The sequence below is a fragment of the Macaca nemestrina genome, chromosome 14, assembly GCF_043159975.1.
Source record: "Macaca nemestrina isolate mMacNem1 chromosome 14, mMacNem.hap1, whole genome shotgun sequence".
Taxonomy (NCBI): domain Eukaryota; kingdom Metazoa; phylum Chordata; class Mammalia; order Primates; family Cercopithecidae; genus Macaca; species Macaca nemestrina.
Window position 1 is genome coordinate 21,758,928 of NC_092138.1, and position 20,823 is coordinate 21,779,750.

At 40.8% G+C, this 20,823-nt stretch overlaps 1 protein-coding gene across 3 annotated transcripts in view; it reads right to left on the bottom strand.

The window, feature by feature from the left end:
* The window catches only part of LOC105498700 (proprotein convertase subtilisin/kexin type 5), a 469,848-nt gene that overhangs the window by 150,151 nt on the left and 298,874 nt on the right, over positions 1-20,823 (bottom strand). For 2 of the 3 annotated variants that reach the window (XM_071077655.1, XM_011770951.2), the window contains 3 exons: positions 20,420-20,517; positions 19,858-19,987; positions 19,348-19,463 (listed from right to left, as the gene is read on the bottom strand). In XM_071077655.1, coding sequence (XP_070933756.1) covers positions 19,348-19,463; positions 19,858-19,987; positions 20,420-20,517 — 344 coding nt within the window. Of the gene's footprint in view, positions 1-13,235; positions 15,880-19,347; positions 19,464-19,857; positions 19,988-20,419; positions 20,518-20,823 lie in introns of those variants that run through there. The other variant, XM_011770953.2, reaches the window with a different exon arrangement.

Below are 20,823 nucleotides of genomic sequence, written 5' to 3' on the forward strand. Positions count from 1 at the left end.
AATTTTGCTTTTAGTAGGCTAGACATTTGTGGCTTCAGAGCACACCAGCCCTATTCTATCTAGGCTTGAAATATCCTTAGTTAAAAATGACTGCTTCCTTAGACATGTGGTCCCCAGGCAGATTGCCTGCTGTGAATCCAGTTTTTAATGCAAAATGTCTTTCCAGCACAGAAGTTCACTGCCAATTTATTGAAGTTCATGGGGAGAATGATATCAGTTGACAAAAATATATTAGAGTGGGGTGCTAAGTTTCAGGAGGTAAAGTGGAGGGATAAAATAGACCAAGGACTATGCATCCAGGAAAGCAAACATTTTCAACTAAATTCATATCACAGTTACCATCAATCCACTTCTCAGCAAAACCACCCAGGTTGGAAAAAAATACTGCATGAGCAATCAGAATTATTCTTCTCCACCTAATAGTTAATATAGTGAATTTACCTTTTGAACATTCTCATATAAAAAGAACTGCAAAGATGAGAGAGTTAAATGGGATCCAGGGGTATAAGAATATTTTGAAGAGCAAATGACTTATAAATTAGATTGACAGAGATTCTAAGGGAGATGATGGCTCACTGTAACGAGAGGCTCTAAAAATAAAATTCTGAAAATATAAATCACAAAAGGTCTCAATGGGGAACAAAGGCAAAGGCAAGAGGCACTTAAGGAAACCACTACTAGTTCACAGAGAATTCTGTGAATTTGGTATTTTAATATTTATAAGGAGGACAGAGCTTTCAGGGTTTCCTGCCAGGAGCCTGGATCACTGCAGAGGATGGAATACTGAGAAGGGCCTCTTTAAACTTTCCAGTGGCTCCTGGAGGACATAACATGACCCAGATTTCTTTACATGGCACTTGGGGTCATTGCAGTCAGACCCTTGGGAGGATTGTTAGTTCATCTCTCTCACACTGTGCCTCAGTCTTTGGGACCTGCTATGATTTGAATGTCCCCTCCAAAACTCATGTTGAAATTTAATTGCCACTGTGACAATATCAAGAGGAGAGACCTTTAAGAGGTGATTAAGTCCTGGGGCTCTGCCCTCATAAATGGACTATGCCATTACTGTGAAAGTGGGTTAGTTATGGTGAGAGTGGGCTCCTGATAAAAACATGAAGTTTGGCTCCCATTTCTCTCTGACACATGCATACTCTCTTGCCATACCAGGCCTTCCACCATGTTATGATATAGCAGGAAGGTTCTCACCAAATGCAGCTGCTTGATCTTAGACTTTCCAGCCTCCAGGACCATGAGCCAAATAAACTTTTTTTTGGTAAACTACCCAGTTTGTGGTATTCTGTTAGAGCAGCAGGAAGCAGACAAAGACAGCCCCAAGACTCCATCAGGGAGAAACTCCTGGCACTTTCCAGGTGCTCACACTTCCCTGTCCCTTTCCAGCCTCCTGTCTCCAGCTCTATCCTTCCACTCCTACCTCCTCCCCAGGGGACTAGACGACCCATTCTGTAGAGCATATCCTCTCTAATTTCTTTTCATAACACATGTTAACACATCAGGGCATTTGCTCCCTCATTTATCTCCCTTTATTACAGTATAAAATCTGTAAAGGGAGGGAATGTATTCTGTTATATCCTTATATACCCTTATATTATATCCCCTTTGCCTAGCACAGTACTTAACACATAGTAAGTGTTTAATAAAAGTTAGATGAGTAAATAGAGTAAATAGATGAGTAATGAGTTAATGCAAGATATACACGAAAGAGTACTGCAGGAAGCATTCAACAATCCAGCGGACATTTATTCAGCGAGTTAGTGTGTACCACGTGGTAATGTTCTCATGAGGATATATTATTATTTCCACTTCACTGAAGAAAAAATGGTTGCTCAGAGAGTTAGACAACCAATCCAAGTGTGGGAGGCTGAATAATGGCCCCCAAAGATGTCCAAGTCCTCATGCCTGGGACCTGCGAGTATTACCTTGTACAGCCAAAGGAATTTCACAGATGTGATTAAGTTAAAGATCTTGAAATGGGGAGATTATCCTGGATTATCAGGGTGGCACCAATATAATCACAAGTGTTCTTAGAAGAGGAAAACAGAAGGACATTTTACTACAGAAGAAGGTGATCTAATCTCTCTCACTGTAGAGTGAGAGATTTAATGAGGCTACTGCTGGCTTTGAAGATGGAGGGTAGGGGCCATGAGCAAAAGAATGCCAGGAATGCAGCTCTAGAAGCTGAAAAAGACAAGGAAATGGGTTCTGCCCTGGACCCTCTGGTAGGGTGGCCCTACTGAAACCCTGATTGCTGACTACTGACCTCCAGAAGTGTGAGGGAATAAATATGTATTGTTTTATGGTACCAAATTGTAGTTATCTGTCAGAGCAGCCATAAGAAATTAATACAGCAAGATTACAAATACAGTTCAGTACAGGCGAGTCAGCAGGTGCATTGTCCTAACTCTGGAGCTCTGCCATTACTAGTTGTGTGGTTTTGGATGAATTACTTTATCTCTTAGTCTCAGGGCAAAAAGCGATGTGAAACACCATTCTTGCAGAAACATCAGGCAATAGCCTTGTTTGTGCTCTGTGAGGTGGGCTGATGCTCATCTTAGCGTTGCCCTTGTGGACAGGACACCACTGGACAGAGGCAGGTGGAGACAATTAGCTGCGCACTGCCCACTGCTCAAATGTTCCTACAGCAGTCCTCTTAAGGAGAGTTGCACCTGCAGCCTGGGGAAAGCAGGGGCTGGGTGTGGTGCAGGGAAAGGGGCTCTGTATTCTGGGGTGGGGATGTTTCGTATGCTTCCAGATGCTTTACCTATTTAATCCTCAGCATTGCTGCGGTTAATACTTCTTTTTATAGATGAGGAAAGTGAGAATTTGAGAGATTTAATACTTTAACCAAGGTTACATGCAAAGTGGCTGAGCTGGGACTTGAACCCACGTCTTTCTAGTGTCATTACTAAGACTATGTAATTAACATCAGTGTTGGTGGTTCTCATGGTGGGACCAGCAGCAACAGCATCAATTGGGAATTTATTAGAAATATAAATTCTCAGGTTCCACCTCAGATCTACTGAATTACAAATTCTGAGGTGGGGGTGGCAGATAGGAATCTGTGTTTGAACAGGCTGTCCTGGAGATTCTGATAGCCATTCAAGTCTGAGAGCCATTGCTCTATGCTCGTTGCCTCAGAGTCCTTCGGAAGGACTGTTGCCATCTCAACCCAGGCTTAGGCTGCTTGCTACTCTGAGTTACTGTTTAGCACCAGTGGTAGAAAGTGGCCAGTGCACTGATATTTCCAGACCTGCCATCCGGAAGGGTGGGTATGGCGTATGTCCTCTTGGTGGAGGGTTTAGGAGGGAGATGAAGGGGGATCCAGCACAGAGGCAGAAATTCTGCCGACTGCCTGGAGAGTGAGTTTAATATGAATCGTTCAGTAAGACATGGCTAAACATCATCTTTATTCTATTTCAGAATTGTCTAATAATTAGCCTGAGACAACAAAAGGAGGCTGATGTTGTCTCTGTTGACAACCATTTGATTAAGCTACAGGTTTAAAGCACCTGCCTGTATCTGGAATTCTCCATGCTAGACATGGTCCCTACGTTCCTTGGAGCTTATAAGACAGGGAGACGGAACTTCAGTGATGGAAGCTCAGAGAATACATATCACAGAGTGGTGGGGCGTGAGTTAGATTCTGGAGGAGGGTTTCAGACCTCCACGTTCTACTGGCCTCATGAAGAATTTGTGAGCTTGGACATTCATGAATGATGTATCTGTTCATCAGTTTTTTTTTTTTCTGGCACAGACATCTGAGGTCAAGTTGCCCCAGCCCGCCCCTGAGGGCCCTCTATGGTCTGCGAATGTCTCGTCACCTCCTCACGCTGTGTTCTGTGTGGGAACAGCATAGGCGGGTCTTCATTCTCCAGCTCTGGATCATCGTGCTTTACGCCTACAGAGCTGGAAGTGGGAGGTGGAGGGTTGAATACGGAAAGGGACAGTGAGGGCTAACCTAGCAGTGAGATAGCTGCAAACTGAGGCTTATGTATTTTGTTGGGGGAAAAAAAATCTGATGATGAAATCTTTCTAGGCAACAAACCTAAAGAAATGATAGATATGGTGAGAGAGTGGAAAGAAAAATTTTCAGCTTTTGGTTCTTATATAACCCCTCAGACTTGTAGCATATTTTGAGATGGCCCCTTTGCTGAACCAACTTCTGGTTTCTCCTCCTGTGCTCAGCTACTTCCAACATAGCCTGTGACACACTCACAAAGGTTGCAGCAACTCAACAGTGATCCAGTCAGTGAATTGATGTTTTCAATCTGACATAATTTAATTCTTGCCCTCCCTGCCCCCAAGTAGGAGTCAAACCAAAAGAAGCACCAACATCTTATTTGTTCTGCCTCTTCAACTGTGCCACAGTATTTTTATTCATTCATTTGTTCATTAACTGTTTCCTTAGCCAGTATTTGTGCCAGTAACTGTGCTAATTATGGGGTAAGCAATGATGAGAAAAAGCAAATGCACTCCTGCCCTCGTGCTTAGAGTCTGGAGTGGGACTCAGACATCCATCAAATAAGAACAAACACAATTGTGGACCTGTGATTCCAGCACTCTAGCCTTAGGGAACCATGTCTGCAAAGGGTCCAGTGAGGGGAGGGTTAGCCACTGGGACAGGCTGAAGGAAGGCCAGAGAAGCGGGGAAAGAGAGAGAAGAGAAGAGGGGATAGGGAGAGGAGAGAGAGAAAGAAAGAGAAAGAAAGAAAGAAAAACGAAATTGAGTTGGGTGTAGGGGTATCAGACTTTGCAGGACACGTTAGTGGATCCTGTATTTACCCCGATAGCCACAGGTTTTAGCAGGAGAGCATTGTGATTAGATTTATGTTTTGAAAAGTCACTTTAGCTTCTTTGTGGGACTGGAGAAGATTCACAGAGTGCTTCTGGGAGGCGATGATGATAGCTAACCTAGGATGGTCATGGTGGAGATAGAGGGAAGAGGACAGATTCAAGAGATACTCAACAGGTAAATTAACTAGCTGGGTGATGGATTGGATATTAGTGGAGGGAGACAGATCAACAATGAATCAAAAAATTCTGGTTTAAGTAATATTAGTAACCAACATGTTTTCTGCCTAATACATATAGGCACAGTCCTAAGTGCTTTCGTGTGTTGTCATTTAATCCTCAGAATGTTCCTGGAAGAGAGGTAGGATTACCATCATCCAAACAGGGAAGCAGGGGCACAGAGAAGTTAAATGTGTTCCCTAAGATCACATAGCTAGTAAATGACAGAGCCAGGATTTGAACCCAGGCAGCCTCCCTTCAGATCCTGTGATGGCAACTATGACATTGAACCATCTCTTGAAAATATCAACTTGGGATCTGGCAAAAGGACATATTGTGATTGAGCAGGTATGGTCTCATTGTGCTACTTTCTACTGCTGCCATCACAAGTTACTATACACTTTGTAGCTTAAAAAAGCACCCCTTCACTAACTCACTGTTCTATAGGTCAGACATCTGGGTACGGTGTGGCTCATCTGGTTCTCTGCTCTGGGTTTTACAAGATTGAAATCAAGCTGTTAATCAGTCTGCATTCTTTCTGGAGGCTCTGGGCCTGGGTCTGCTGCAAGTTCCTTGGCTGTGGGTCAAGTTCATCTCACGCCTTGAATCTGACTTCCCCTTCTGCCTGTTTTGCCTTTTTCTACCACACCTCTCTGATCGCCTCTACCTTGGGCCCATCTGGACAATTCAGGCTGATCTCTCTATTTTAAGTTCATTTGATATTAACCTTTAATTTCTCCTGCAAAGTCCCTTGTCAACAGTGAGTACCCAGGGAATGAGAATGCATGTTTAGAAATCTGCTCTCACACTAGTCAATTCCTGGCCGCTATTGCTGCTGCTGGTCCACACTCTTAGTGGCAAACTTCTAAAGCATTGGCTTTAATGAGTTTGTGCCAATGGTTTTGCGTGTGTTTTAGGACCAGCGATGGAAACTCTGTGAAGCCTCCTGCTATTTTCCCTTGACATGGAACAGAAGAGCTGGAAGGTTCACGGGGATGGTGCTGAAGAAGGGGAAACTGAAGTATAGACATACAGAGAGCTATGCTGAAATTTTACAGAATTCAGGCTAGAACTTAGTTGACCAAGTATTGGATCAGAGCTATTCCTTTCCTGTCATTTGCTCAATGTTTCATTTAATTATTCATTCATTCATTTTTTTCAACTATCCATAACAGTTATCAAGCACCTTCTCTATGAGACGTTTTAGCAGGTTCATGACATAGAAGGCATTTACAGACTTTGCTCCCATCCAGCAAACTATGTAGCGGAAATTACATACATCAAATATTCCTACAAGTAACTAGATATTTATTATAAAATTAATATAAAAGAAATGTAGAGGCTTCCAAGAAAGCTTACACTAAGGAGATCTAACCTTGTCTGTTAAGGACCAGGAATCAGAAGTGACATTTAAACTGAGGCCGAGATGATAGATGATTCGGGTGGGATAACATTAAAGGAGGGGGAGTGATGTGTGGGGATGTTCTGGGGTGCAGGGAAGAATGGAAGAATCAGGGAAAGTAGATGTGGCAGGAAAATACTTGCGGAAGAAGAGAATGTCATGAGCTAAGTTTGGCGGCCGGGCGGTGGGGGCGGGGGTCAGATTGACCCTGGCCTTCAAGCCCATGGAAAGGAATTTCAATTTTATCCTAGGAAATGGGAAGTCACAGGGGGAGTGGAGTCTCATGCTGAGTTTTGAATTGTTAAAAAGAGCGTTCTGGCTGTTGTGGAAAATAGAATAGGAGATGAAGATGGAAGACACGTGACTGTGGACACACGGGGTGTGTTCAGGGAGGCTAATGAGGAGATATTTCAATAGCCCAGGTGAGAAGTAGCTTGATCCAAGGTGCTGGGCTAGGATAGGGGCAGAAGAGGCGAAGAACAGAAAGTGGATCTGGGAGAGTTGGGAGGTGGAATTGTCTTGACCTGGTGGTGTGGGAGTGACGAAGGAGAAGGTCAAGATGGCTTCTGGTTTCTGCCATATTTGTGGCTCTTCTCATAACATAAAACAATTAAACATTATATTCCTATATATAATAAAGAGCCTTATTTTTTATAGTTTATAAATATAGTAGTTTATAAATATAGTTTATAGTTTTTTATAGTTTAGCTTTTATTATATTGCAACCATTATGATTTTGGTGGCAAGAAATCCTGTTTAATATCACCTGGAAAGAATTTATGTTTCACCAGATTTGTCAAAGGAGCTCACAGAATTTGTATTATGTATTTGTATTAACTTTCAGCATGCTAATATCTCTTCTAATGTTCCCAATATCTCCGTTTTATTTCTTCCTCATTTCAACTAGGGCTAGAGAATGCAAACAATAGCCTCTTGACAAATAAATTGTGAAAGGAAGCATCATATCATCATATCCCCATTTCTTTGTAACAGTCGCTGCCTCATTTAGCTTAGGTCTATTTTGATTTTGTCCATGTGGCCCATTGGTGGTTACTAGCTTTAATGATCAAATATTGACTCCTGCCTTGTTCACACAAAGCATGATTTAGCCACAGTGTATACTCCTGGGTGGATATTAACAACATGCACCTGGAACCTGACAGCACCAGCTAAAATATAGAAACCCGTCGCACGCTCCACAACCACAGCTTGAAGCTTGTTTTGATGGAATCCTCCTTGGCTCTTGCATTTCTCCTTGTGGATGCTCTGACATCAGATTGTCTGAGTTTAAATTAATCCCAGACCTTCTATCTACCACTGGAGTACCTTAGGCATTTACCTCATCTGCTTCCTTATTTGTAAAAAGGAGATCGAATCAGGCTATTTGGAAGTATTGCATTAAATAACCCATATGAAACCTTTAGCTCGGCATATAGGAAGTACTCTGCATATGGGGGTTACTGTTTTCATTGTTAGGGAAGGGAAGTGCTAGCACATCATGTTTTTTCCTTTTGTTCTTCTCTGGTGATGACAGTTTAGAGGGCTAGGGGGTCTTCTCTTAGGAGAAAAAGATAGTACTGAGCAGGCTTATGGTCCCAAGTCCAGTTTTGCAAAACAGGCCTTGCCAAATCGTTGCTCTGGCTGTGGACATCACAGTGAACAGAAGCTGTGGGCTGCTGCCTCTCATGTGAGCTTGCACCCTGTTCTTTCATTCAACTGGCTCAATACAGCCGTAAGTGCCTGGGGACTGAGGAAATCTGGCCTCTTCAGCATTCTGTCTGAATGAATGCTTCTCAAATATGTTGGCAGGAGGCCAAGAGTTGACTTGATGGGGTCCTTGAGCAAATCAATTAGCCTCTCTGAAAAGAGGGTTGATGACCCTGATGACAAGAAGGTGGAGGAAGGGCAACAGTCCAGTGAAGGTCCTTTACCGATTGACCCCACTCGTCTCTCCATCCTTTCTCCCAAGCTGCCTGCCCTGCTCATCCCCTGCCTGGGCCTCCAAGTGATCGCCATCCACAAGCCCTTTCAATGGCTTTGTGCCTTTGCACAGGTCCTCTCTCTCAAATATCCTTCCTAAACATCATCACCTTCTTTGATTTGTAATTTCTTGCTTATCCTTCAAGGCTCAGGTCAAATGACACTTCTCTTGGATATTTTTTTATTCATTCATTCCACAAATATTTCTTAAGCAAGGCATGTGCCTGACATGTAAGATACAGCTGTGAACAAGACAGACAAAGCACCAGCTCTCATGGGGCTGGCTGACAATAAGTAACAAACCATAAAATGTCATGTGCTGGTAAGTACTATGGAAAGTCAAAATGAGGTGGGCAGGTGTGGGGTCAGTGGTGGAAGGAACTGATCAGAGGAAGTTATTTTTGAACTGAGACCTGTGGGATGAGAAGAAGCCAGCCATGTGAAGAGCAAGGGTCCTGGGTCCCAAACAAGCTGGTTTTGTTTGAAGGATGAAAAGAAAGTTGGCATGACTAAAACATGTGAGGGCACGGGGGATGGTGGTGTGAGGTGAGATCACAAAGACCTCAGGTAAGGAGTTCAGATTTTAGGCTCAGTAAACAGATGAAATCTGATTTTCCATTTGTAATGGCACTGTGCTGTGTAGAGAACTGATTAGAGAGAAATGAAGGGAGAGGGAAGAGGAGAGGAGAGGGAGAAGTCTGGGAGCTGGTTCGGAGGCTGTTGCAGCAGTCTGGGATGGCAACAATGGTGGTTTGGTCACAGTTACAGCTATGGAGTGGGCAGAAGTAGACCATTTAGAGATATATTTGGAAATACAGTGAATGCCATTTACTGAGGTGGGAGAGATTTGGTGGTAAAGATGGTCAGGGGGTTGGGGTGTCTGAAGTCTATTTTGGACATGTTAATTTTGAGATGCCTATTAGACAGCTGAAGGGAAATGTCAAGTAGTTAATTGAATCTACAGGTGTGAATCTTGAGGGAAGAGATCAGCAATCTATATATATTTTAAGAGTCATCAGCATATAGATGGTATTTAAAACCATGAGATTGACAAAGATCTCCTTGGAGGGAGTGTAGAAGGCACAGGGAAGAAGAGAGGATGATATCCAGGAAGACCTCCATGTATTGTAGTCCTGTACACTGCCCTTCCATGCCCCACCCCAGTGACCTCCCTTACCTACCACCAAGGATAGGACATGTATCTCTCTCGTCTTTTCTATTCCCTAAAGGGTGAATAGTGACTTCCTCCCTCCTTTGCAGGGCTATTAAGATTCTCAAGATCCTAGATTCTCCCACCTCTGCAGGTCTCACATCATATCAAACATATTAAAATTCTCCTTTATTCTACATTAATGTTAATTATAGTCATGTACCATATAATGACGTTTTGGTCAATAACAGACTGTATATATGACAGTGGTCCCATAAGATTGTACCATATATTTACCATACCTTTTCTATGTTTAGACACACAAATACTTACCATTTTGTTACAACTGCCTGCAGTATTCAATACACTAACATGCTGTATAGCTTTGTAGCCTAGGAGCCATAAGCCATCCCATATAGCTTAGGTGGGTGGTAGGCTATGCCATCTAGGTTTGTGTGAGTGTGCTCTATGATGTTTGCATGATGACAAAATCACCTAAGGATGCATTTCTCAGGCATATCTCTGCCGTCAAGTGACAATGGTTATAAGTATAATTCCTTAGTTGCAGTGGACTAGTTTGACATGATCCACTTTGTAGATATTTAATCAAGATATCATTTGATTTTGATCTTTGCAGTTTTATTTGTACATTTTTGAGTCAACTCCATTTTTAAGGTTTCATGCTATTTTTGGATATCCTTGGAAAGCTTGTAGTGCAAGGGCATGGAACCTTAGCACGTGATTAGTGAAGTGAGCTTGCTCCTTTGACTCCTGACAATATTTTTTACCCTTTAAAGGCTTCACATTATAACTATGTGTTTTATGTCTAAGTGTCTGTTTCCCTCATTAGACTGTAAGTTTGAAGAGGGCAAGAGAAACCTCAGAACCTAGTTTGTGGCAGGGACTCAATATTTATGGAAGCAACTCTTTTGGAATGAGAAAAAGCCAAGCCTAGGGACACAGTGTGCTTTCTATCTTCACTTGAGAAAAGGCTCTTACACCCTGCCTTGCAGCATATGTAATGTGGACATGCTTTTCTCCAGCACTCTTAAAAAGGAATCAGTGTTGTACAGAATGTTGAAGCTGTGGGCTTGAGTTCTAGCCACACCCCTTACTAGCTGTGCCTCTTGCATCAGAAAATGAACGTCTATCGGCCTGATTTTTGTGGGGGCCACATTAAATAAATCCATTTTAGTAAAACTCTGTGAAGCTTAAAACACTGTATTTTTAAAATAATGTACTGTTTTCTAAAATGAAAAAAAAGTTAAAGATCTTCCAACTCAGACCTCAGGGAATGTTTCTGGAATTTTCTAGAAAGTGGGATACAAAACATCTTTTGTTGTCTGATACCTGGCCCTAGAAAAACCACAACTGGATCCAAACAATGGTCCTTTAGAGAGGAGCCCTCGTAAGAAAGTCCTTTGGTAATAAGCCAGTCAAACTGTCCTTGTAAGTCCCGTGGAGGTAGAGAATGGGAAGGAGCGCTGGCTGTCCCAGGTCACATTGTGGTCTGCTGAAACATAATGATGCTGCATAACTGCATCTTTATTGCTCAAGAAATGAATCTGGACCTGATCTTCACCTCTCATGATGAACAGGAAACAGGATTATGCAGATTAGCCCCATTTCTAGGTGCCAAGTAGTTCTAATGAGCTACAGTGAAATTAGGTCCACCTTGGCTATGCCTTGCTAAATATGTCAAAGGCTCTAAAGCATTCTGTTGAGAACTTCAGATTTTATAAGCCTGCAACAAACATAACATTTGGAAAGGGATGTTGGCCAGAGAAGAGAAGCAGATCTGTGCTGTCATCTACATGTATTGCGTGCAGGCCTGGTCTGGGTGAGGTCACACTGCAGCTGTCCTCTGTTCAACCTCTGCCATCTTGTGCTTGAGGACAGAAGGAGGGGGTATTAAATTGGCTGGTCCATAGTTGAAAATTGTCTCCAATATGCAATTTCTATTCAACACATTGCCGTCTGCCATTGCTCTCTTTGTGCAGGGCTGAATGATAATATGGAAGCTGTTAAGAATGAATGTCTATTTTATATTTTGGCTGCATGACATTCTTTTTACATGAGGGGGATAAGATGTTATGTGTTTATTTTCATACTCAGATATGTCACAAGTATTGATCACTTTGATTGAGAAATTTAATTTAGTAGTTACTATAGCAATCACCTCCCCTTCTTTACCAAGTACTCAGTTTGTAAGTTCTTCAAAAATGAAGGGTAGATTATTCAACGGAAAATAATGAATCTGGTAGAAGAGATCAGTGTGACAAGCCTCTGATAACTGGAGTGGAAAATGAGTGATAATTAGCAGTCTTCCATGGATGTGGGGATTGAGAATGGGCACACTATCCTTCTTCTACAAAGCGTACAAATGTAGATTTTTCTGAACTAAATCACCAAATTTTGAATCACTGTTCTTTGTAGCAATAGATAATTAGATTAAAACCATGAAAACATCTTACTTCCCTAAGCATCTTGTATGCAGCAAGTTCACTGGTAACATTCTTCCCGCTCTCTTCCTGTCTGTCCATGCTTCAGGGGCCAATTCTAGCTCTACCTGCTCTAGGGAACTGAACAGTCCAGTTCAAAGGAATCTCTGCCTGTTCTGAACTTAACAACTCAGTGTACCACTCATTTGAGATTTGGCATGTACTACTTGCTGTGAATTGTCTTAATGTTAAATTGTATTATGATGATGAATCTGGATATGGAATCTCAATCAATTTGTTTCAAGTCTATGTGACTCAGTTTTTCTCATGTGTAAATGGAGGATAATACATTCACCTCTAGAGTCCTGAAAATTGAGAGAGAACATATCCACAACAGTATGTATATACATACTCTATATTCCCACATTGTGTAGTACATAGTGATCAATAAAATTAATTTCTCTCCATCCCCATAATGGGACTTCAAAGCAGTAGAGGCTCTTCCTCATAACTGGTTGTTATCTCCAGATCTTTAAACCTAGTTGGGGCTCAATTTGTTTGTGGCTTTGGCTGATTTATCATTTCTTTTCCCCAAGAGGTAGAGCACTGAACCTTTAAGACTAGTAATTGCATCTCAGGCATGGTTCAAAAAGATCTATACTCCATTGCTGTTTTTAGCTAGCTTGTTCAGTCCCACCCCATGGTATATACTTGAGATTTATTTTAGACAAAATCATCTTCTAGACATCCAGCCAATGTCGACTTTACACAAGATGTCAGCAAATTGAACAAAGCCACCTTCCTCTTTAACAGCTTTTACACTGCCTACCTCCTTGCCCCCAGCCATGACTCCCAACCCTACAGACATACACCAGTGGGTGTGCTGTGCACTAGAGGAAGAACGGGACCAGGTGGGCCCTATTCTGGGGGCCAGCATCTGTACGATCTGATAGAAACAATATCAAGCCTTTATAGATTTTTTTTCACAGCTTGCTTTCTAAAAATGGGATTTAACATATATTCATGACCAAATCTAACCCATTCCTTTCTTACACTGCTGTTTCTCACTCCTTCTCAATTCCCTCCTCTGCTCACTCTCTTTTCCAACTTTATTTAGATGTTTCATGCACCTCCACCCTTTCCTTCATATTCAGCTTCTGTGTAGAAACAGGGAAGTTTCTCATGACCTTACCCTTTCAGAGAAGTTTATACGTGGGTATGAACAGATCAAATAAACAGGAACTTAGGTTAATTTAATAGAAAAAATAAAATATGGAATAACATTGATTTTGGCCAGTATCAATTACAACCATTCTACTATATTTTACAAAAAAACAACTGAACATTTTACACATGTACAGTATTTTTCAGTAAAAGTGGATTTGGATTTAACAATGGGTCACTAATTGAAAATAAAAAGACAAAAGAAAACAGAAATAGGACTTTTGTCTCTAGAAGGTTAGAGCATTTGTTGAGTCTCCAAACTTTGTACTATCCATTACATATATCTCATTATGAATATATATATTTATACATAATATATAACATTAACTTAAACTTTGAAAGCATTATGTTCTAGTTAATAATGTTATGTAGATAAATGAGGCAGTAACACACTAGTAGTTAAACCAGTATTTCCGCAACGTGCACCTGCATGGCCAGTGGGAAATGGAATGCACGCTGGTAGACCCCGATGAATTTTGTTGTCATGTTGATGGTTATTCGTCTAAGAAAACAGACATCATTTTTATCTTTCCTATCACAGTAACCTCGTGCCTTAAATATTATGGGCTGGTTCAGTTAAATAGATTTCTTTGCAGGCAAATTCAGTTTTGCCATCTGCTTGACCTTGCTTTAGGCTTGTGCTTGCATTTGTCCATGTAAGACTGTGCCTTTAAATGTAAAACCGTATGCTGTACCCAGGATTAACTCATTTTTTTTGTGTGTCAGAAGGGCCTGCGGTATTATGAAGGGGAAGACTGCTTAGCAAAATCAGTTGGTTCCCTAATTACTTATGAATCATTATGTGATTCAATAAAATTGCAATGCTATTAACAGGGTCATCAGATAATTTATTTATTATTCACCTTGGGTTGTAAGTTATCTTTGATGTCTAGAAATATTTTCAAGGCAGGCTTTTTACTAGCTTGCTGTTTGGATGGGGACCTTAGCATCTACTTCCCACCTCTTTCCCAGGATAGTCCATATTGATAGTATTCCTCTCCTCAGCTGTGACTCCAGCAGCATCTTCGAAGTAAGGCTCTCAGAAGCATGAAGCCTGCAAGATGGCTGGTCACTCGTAAAGCAAATGAGGTCACCAATGAAGCTTTGATATGAAGAAACCTGATATCAGTCTACCCTCCCCTAAACAGAGAAATTGTCAAAAGATCTATAAGATTTCATCGTTTCTGGCCACTAATTCAAACAGTGTTCTCATAATTCAGTCTTCTAGTTTTGATGAAGTGTTTAGAGAGTCATAGAAAACCAGTGAAAATATTTCTTAAAAAAAAAAACCCAAAGAAACAGATCATCTCAACATTCAGTGGACCAGCATATAATAGTATGGCATAGTTATAGAGGGACAGAGGAGTGGGAAAATAAGAACTAGAAGGGTACAATCATGCCACCCACATTCAATTTCCAGTTTTATTTTCTTAAAATGACAAGATGAAAAAACTTCTAATAAGCACCATTGAAAAAAGTTGCCTGGCCAACATGGGCACCAGCTTAAATATTATTTAAATAAATTCCATTTCTTAAAAATACAGGACCTCTTAGAAACTTTTGACTCCAGGAAGAAATTTCCTGCATCATATTCAAAATGCTTCCCACCATGACAAATGGAATTTCTGATGGCCTTTAAAAAAAAATGGGGTAATGGCTAGATAGCACCAAGAGGTTGTGCAGGGTCTACAAAGTTAACACTCTGAATATCAGGGGAGCTGGATCAGCCTCAGCTCATCTATGTACCTCTGCATTCTGCCCATCTGTCCATCACCAATTTGACTATACAGAGCAATCCCATTTGGCGAACTGTGTGTAAAATAACCCAATCTACAATGGAAAAGCCAGTAGCAGCAAGTCTATCTGATGAAACCAGTGCAGCAGACTTATCAAGTGAGTAAAATGCAAAAACCAGTACATAATGCATGAAGTAAATGATGTGTGGAGAGTATCAATGTTTCACTGTGAAATACCATGGCAAACGACACTAAAAACACAACTCTGTAGGATGTTCCTAATGCCCTCAGGTCCAGTTTTCTGTCATTTCCCCCAATGGTGGACTCAAGCATGCAAGAGCTTTCTATTTCATTTTTCTCTATTTATGCTCTTGCAATGTTTTGGAAAGGTATTTTTAGGTGTTTCAAAGGGGGAAACAAGCAAATTAATGCAAAAGGGAAAAAAATGGACCTTCAAAACCAGGGCAGGAAATCAAATCATTACTTTAACGTCAAATTTTGGCATCAAATGCTTTGGTCATACAATACTGTCTCTGTGGTTCTGGCTGTTTAGCACTAAACACCCAGTTATAAAAGGTAGGCTTGTTGTAGGTTTATTTTTTTTTTTTTTCCATTTAAGTTCTGACAAAACAGTTCACCATCTCCCTGCACAAACTTGAGAGAGAGAGAAAGAAAAAGAGAGCAAGAAAGAGAGAGGTGGCTTGCTTTTTTTTTTTTTTTTTTTTTGGCTTGTTTTTTTTTCTTTTTAATAATATGGAATAATCTATAAGTCTACAGGAACAAAGAAATCTAAGATGGCTGCTCAGCCTTGAAATGTACATGTTTTGCAGCAAAGTTGTTGAAGAACCTTCCGTTGGCACAGATTGTTCTTTTTCACAAGCATACAGAAGCCTCCTTCCGCCCAGGACTCTTCCGTTGCTTTTCCGGAAGTCAGCAAGAGAGGAGGGGAGTTGAAGACCAGAGCGGCATGATGGACACACACGGAAGAAGGTTGTGATTGGCCAGAGAGGCAGATTTGGGGGATTGGAAGAGATCATTCAGGAGTAGTCAACAGGAGGAAATTTGGTCCACCCAAAGTGATTTCAGTCAACAGCATTGTTTTTCAAGGAGAGACATTGCAGTCCAATGTAATTGGTATCCATTTGTGAGAGAAAAAAAAATTAGAAAAAGAATAAATTAGAAATCAATAACACAAGCAAGAAATTTTTCTTCTTTGCGTTACCTAGAGCAGAGAGTATACAGTCATTTATACCATATTTCACTGAATCTAAGACACAAGATTTAAGATGCACCATCATTTTAAGTAACACAAAGGAAAAGATGCTTCTTCATATTAAACTGTGACACAATATTCTCTTATCAGTTAGAATTTTAATTTTATACTTATTAAAAGTATTTGTTATATTTATGTAACATTCTGTTTTGTTTCCATGCTTATGCAAGAATCTTTCCTTTGAATATTGAACAATAGTTTAATTTTCGAACTTCTTTAGAACTGCAATTAAATTCAACACAAGAAGTAGTCGTGTGCCTAACTCGGTTGAACAGATATCTCTGCATCCAAGTCTCATATCTGGGCAGTCACACTGATATCACATCAGTTTTCTGGTCAAAAGCGGTTGTAAACTGCCACAAATTATAAGATGCATCTGATTTCCGAGATGATAAAATGTAAAAAATATGTCTTAGAATCACAGAAATACGACAGTTGAAAGAGAATAAATAACACATCCTTACGTGCAGCTGCCATGTGATTTCAAAAGCCTGGTGAGCCATCAGTGATCTCATTGTGTAACTGACCTGAAAATGGGCTCACTGCAGATACGATTCTTCATTTCCCACTTCTGTCCACAATGCTGACACTCCGCTTTTAGCAAAGCGCCATTTGACATAACTTGTCTGGTACTCACCATGGTTTAGGGAAAGTAGTTAAAGCATTGCAACTCTTGAAATGCCTGGTACCAAGTGCTATTGGTGAACATTTCAAGTTACAATGGATTTCCTGCATCTGTCACTTTTTGTTTTTGAGACAGTCTTGCTCTGTTGCCTAGGCTGGACACGATTTCTGCGCTCTGCAACCTCCAGGGTTCAAGTGATTCTCATGCTTCAGCTACCCGAGAAGCCAGGATTATAGGTGCATGCCACGCTTGGCTAATATTTGTATTTTTAGTAGAGATGGGGTTTCACCATTTTGCTCAGGCTGGTCTCAAACTCCTGGCCTCAAGTGATCTGCCCTCCTTGGCCTCCCAAAGCGCTGGGATTGCAGGCGTGAGCCACCATGCCTGGCCCAATCTCTTTCATCTTCCTCAAATTTTCTGTTACTAATTACAAAAAATTCCGGTCATATTCAGAAATAGGGGAACCATGTTTTTAAGTAAAGTAAAGGAGGCACTTGCTGGTAACTAAAAAATGACACTTACATGGTCCCTGGGGTGCCACCACCCCAAGCCTCTCTCACCTCAGTGTGCTATAGTAGAATCAGCCCTGGCAAGAAAACCTCGGAACACAGGGCCTGTGTCGGGCCCATCCCTGCCCCAGACCAATCATATACTGGAAAAACCATGGAGATGCAAAGTCATCTACGATGCTCCAAAGAAATAAGACCACAAATGATGTCCTATCAGTGCTATCATGTGCCCAGTCCTTTCTGACACCTTTTTGAGATTCCTTGTAGGGAGTTGTGGAATAACCAGATGAGGTCAGTAGTATTATCTTCTTCATTTTCTAGAGATGGTGGAAATGAGGCCCAGAGCAGTTCATAACCTGCCCAAGGCATTCTGACTTCCAAGTCCACATTCTCCTGACAATGGCACTGTTTTTTCTTTCATGAAATTTCCAGAAGGGGAAACGTTCAAAAGAAGGGAAAGAATAAACCTAGGGCAGGGATCGTGTCAGTCAGATTGTTGCAACTGCTTATTTTTTGTTTTCTTTTTCTATTTTTATAACAATCCGAAGATGTTTTGAACAACAGTAGTTTAAGCAATGTCTTTCTACATCATATCTTTATCTTTCTATATCTGCATAAATTTAGGAGTAAATTTCAGGGTCCCTTCAGCATAAGTTAGCTCACAAAATGTTGGAGTTGGAGTAATTTTAAATTCATTCATTTTACAGATGGGGAAACTGAGGCTAGAGGTGAGGGAACTTGGTGTTAAATTGTTAGGGAGAATTGGATGTGCAGTGGTTCTTAAACCTGGCTGCAGATTAGAAACACTTGGGAAGTTAAACCTATGATCATGGGCTGCACCCTAGATCAATTCAATCAGAATATCTGGGGATGGTGCTGCATCCTGGCATCTTGGTTCAGAATCTGGTGCAAATAAGAACAGATCAATATTGTGAAATATTAAGTTCTATACTTAGGTCGATCATTTCCTAGCTCTACACCCTGGGTTTTCCCTTCTGTAAGATGAAGATATTACTTCCTAGCCTCACAGGCTTAATGAAAGATTCAGATACCATTTAATTACTCTTTATATATCAAAATTATAAACAATCCAAATAATAGGAGATTGGCTAAAAACTGTAGCATCTTCACATGATTGAATTTTATGCTGCTATTAAAAATAAAGTTTCCTAAAACTGTAAAAACATAGGATAATGTTTCTGCCTAATGCTTAGTGCAAAAAGTAACATACAAAACTCTATGTGCATGGTATTTTTAAAAATCTGGTGAAAAGTACCTATGGTAAAAACTGGAAAGAAATACAACAATTAGCTAGAGAATGCTACATATTGTATAATTCCAATTATATAGATTCTGGAAAAGGCAAGTCTATGGAGACAGTGAAAAAAAAAACCAGTAGGGGGAAGGAGAGATGAGTAGGTAATTCACAGGAGTTTCAGGGCAATAAAACTACTGTGCATGGCACTATAATGTTGCATATATGTTGTTATACATTTGTCCAAACCCACAGAATGTACAACCAAGAGTGAGCCCTAATGTAAACTGTGGACTTTGGGTGATAATGATGTGTCACTGTAGGTTTATCAATTGTAACAAATGTACCCCTCTAGTGCTTGATGCTGATAGTGGGAGAGGCTATGCCTGTGTTGGGGGAAGGGGGTATATGGGAAATTTCTGAACTTTCTGCTCAATTTTGCTTATGAATCTAAAACTGTTCTCAAAAAATGAAGTTTATTAATTTAAAAAATTAACTTGAGCTATATTGGCCAGTGCCACTATAGCTGACTTATTTCTTCTTGCAATTCAACCAAACAAATCCATTAAGGGTAGAAGTTCAAGATGAATGAATGCCACCAAAATATTGGGCATGTCATATCTGATGCATGCTGTGAGTTTCTTTTTTAAGTGGAAAAATATTAGTCCTGAAAGTAGAAAGATCATACTTTGCTCATAAGATCAATGTGAGCAGTTGTACTCACCATCCTTGCAAATGGCTCCCATTTGACACATTCCTAAGTCTAAGAGATACCCACTGGGGCAGCTTGTACAGTTCTTGAATCCTGGGCCATTGCACGTCAAACAACTGGTATCACATCTATGAGAAAAACGTATAATTTTTTAAGCCATTCACACATGCACAGGGGAAGGTGTGTTTACTAGTAACCTCATAATGTCTTAAATTTAATTATCCCTCTGAAGATGACTCAAAAATCTTTTCTCACAAAAATTGCTAGGTTTGATGACACAGGTAGACACTGTGATTTTAAAGGGTATCGAGCATGTACTTGAAATTGAAATAGTAAAGGTATTAAGGTGCCCCCGAGGCAAAGGAATAAAAATATCAAAGATAAGCTGGGTTAAAGCTTCACAACAGTGTCCACGGGTACATGTTATCATTACAAATTCTACGTTTTCTTATTTTCTTATGAAGGTAGTCATCAAAAGAACTTAGGTCTAAATGCTAGGACCCAGGGGGCAGATCCACTTACTTTTTGCAGGATTTGTATCCATTCTCTGAAGAGTGGTCAAAGTAATAGCTGATACTACAGCTCTGCACGCATCTCCCATCCTCCATGAAGTAGCCCTCTGTGCAGTTAATGCACCCATCAGCTCCTGCCCCTGAAAAGCAAGACAAGCACAGGAAATGAGAAATAAAACCTCAGAGGAGGCGGTGTCATGGGCTTCTTTAACAGTTTGAGAAAATGGCATCAACCTGCTATAATTTTAAGATTAATAATTGAATATTCATGCTTTTTCTTAATTTCCCTGGGAAAAAAGCCTTCCCAGTTAAAATGGAACCTCTTGACAAAAACATCCACTCCCTTTAGAAAGAGGCGATATCACTGGGCTATGTAAGTTTCTCAGTGAGGATAGGATGCCGATGACTGCTTGACTTTCAATGGGAATACGCACACGATTATCAAAAGAGAAATATACTTCTCCGGCATTCCTTTAAAAGTAGCAAGTGGGTTGCATGAGTGACGGCTCAAACCAGAAAGAAAAGCAAAACCAGAACCGGGAGAATAAACAAAAAGAACTAGGGGAAGGTACCAGCACAAGTGGCGCAGAAGCGGTGGCAGGGCTGGCAGTCCTGGCCATTGAAGTACTGTCCGTCTTCACAGGAGACAGAACACCGGGATCCCTGCAGGCTGGAAGAAGTATAAAGGGAGCTTCAAACAGACTGTTGTGATCAGGCCAAAACGTAATGACTCCCCAAACTCCATATGTAACAGATACAGTTTCCCTCAGAGGCTAGTGGACTTGGCAAAGCTTCAAAGCAGGGGAAGTAGCCCGTGTACCCTTTTTTTTTTTTTTTTTTCCCTCCTCTCAATGCTTATAACGTTTCTCTGTGCCTACAATGATGTCCATAGCATACACACATGCTGCTAGGCCTTGGGGACATTCTCCTTAATTTGTTAGACTGATGGGCACCCTCTTACTTTGTGCAACATCTT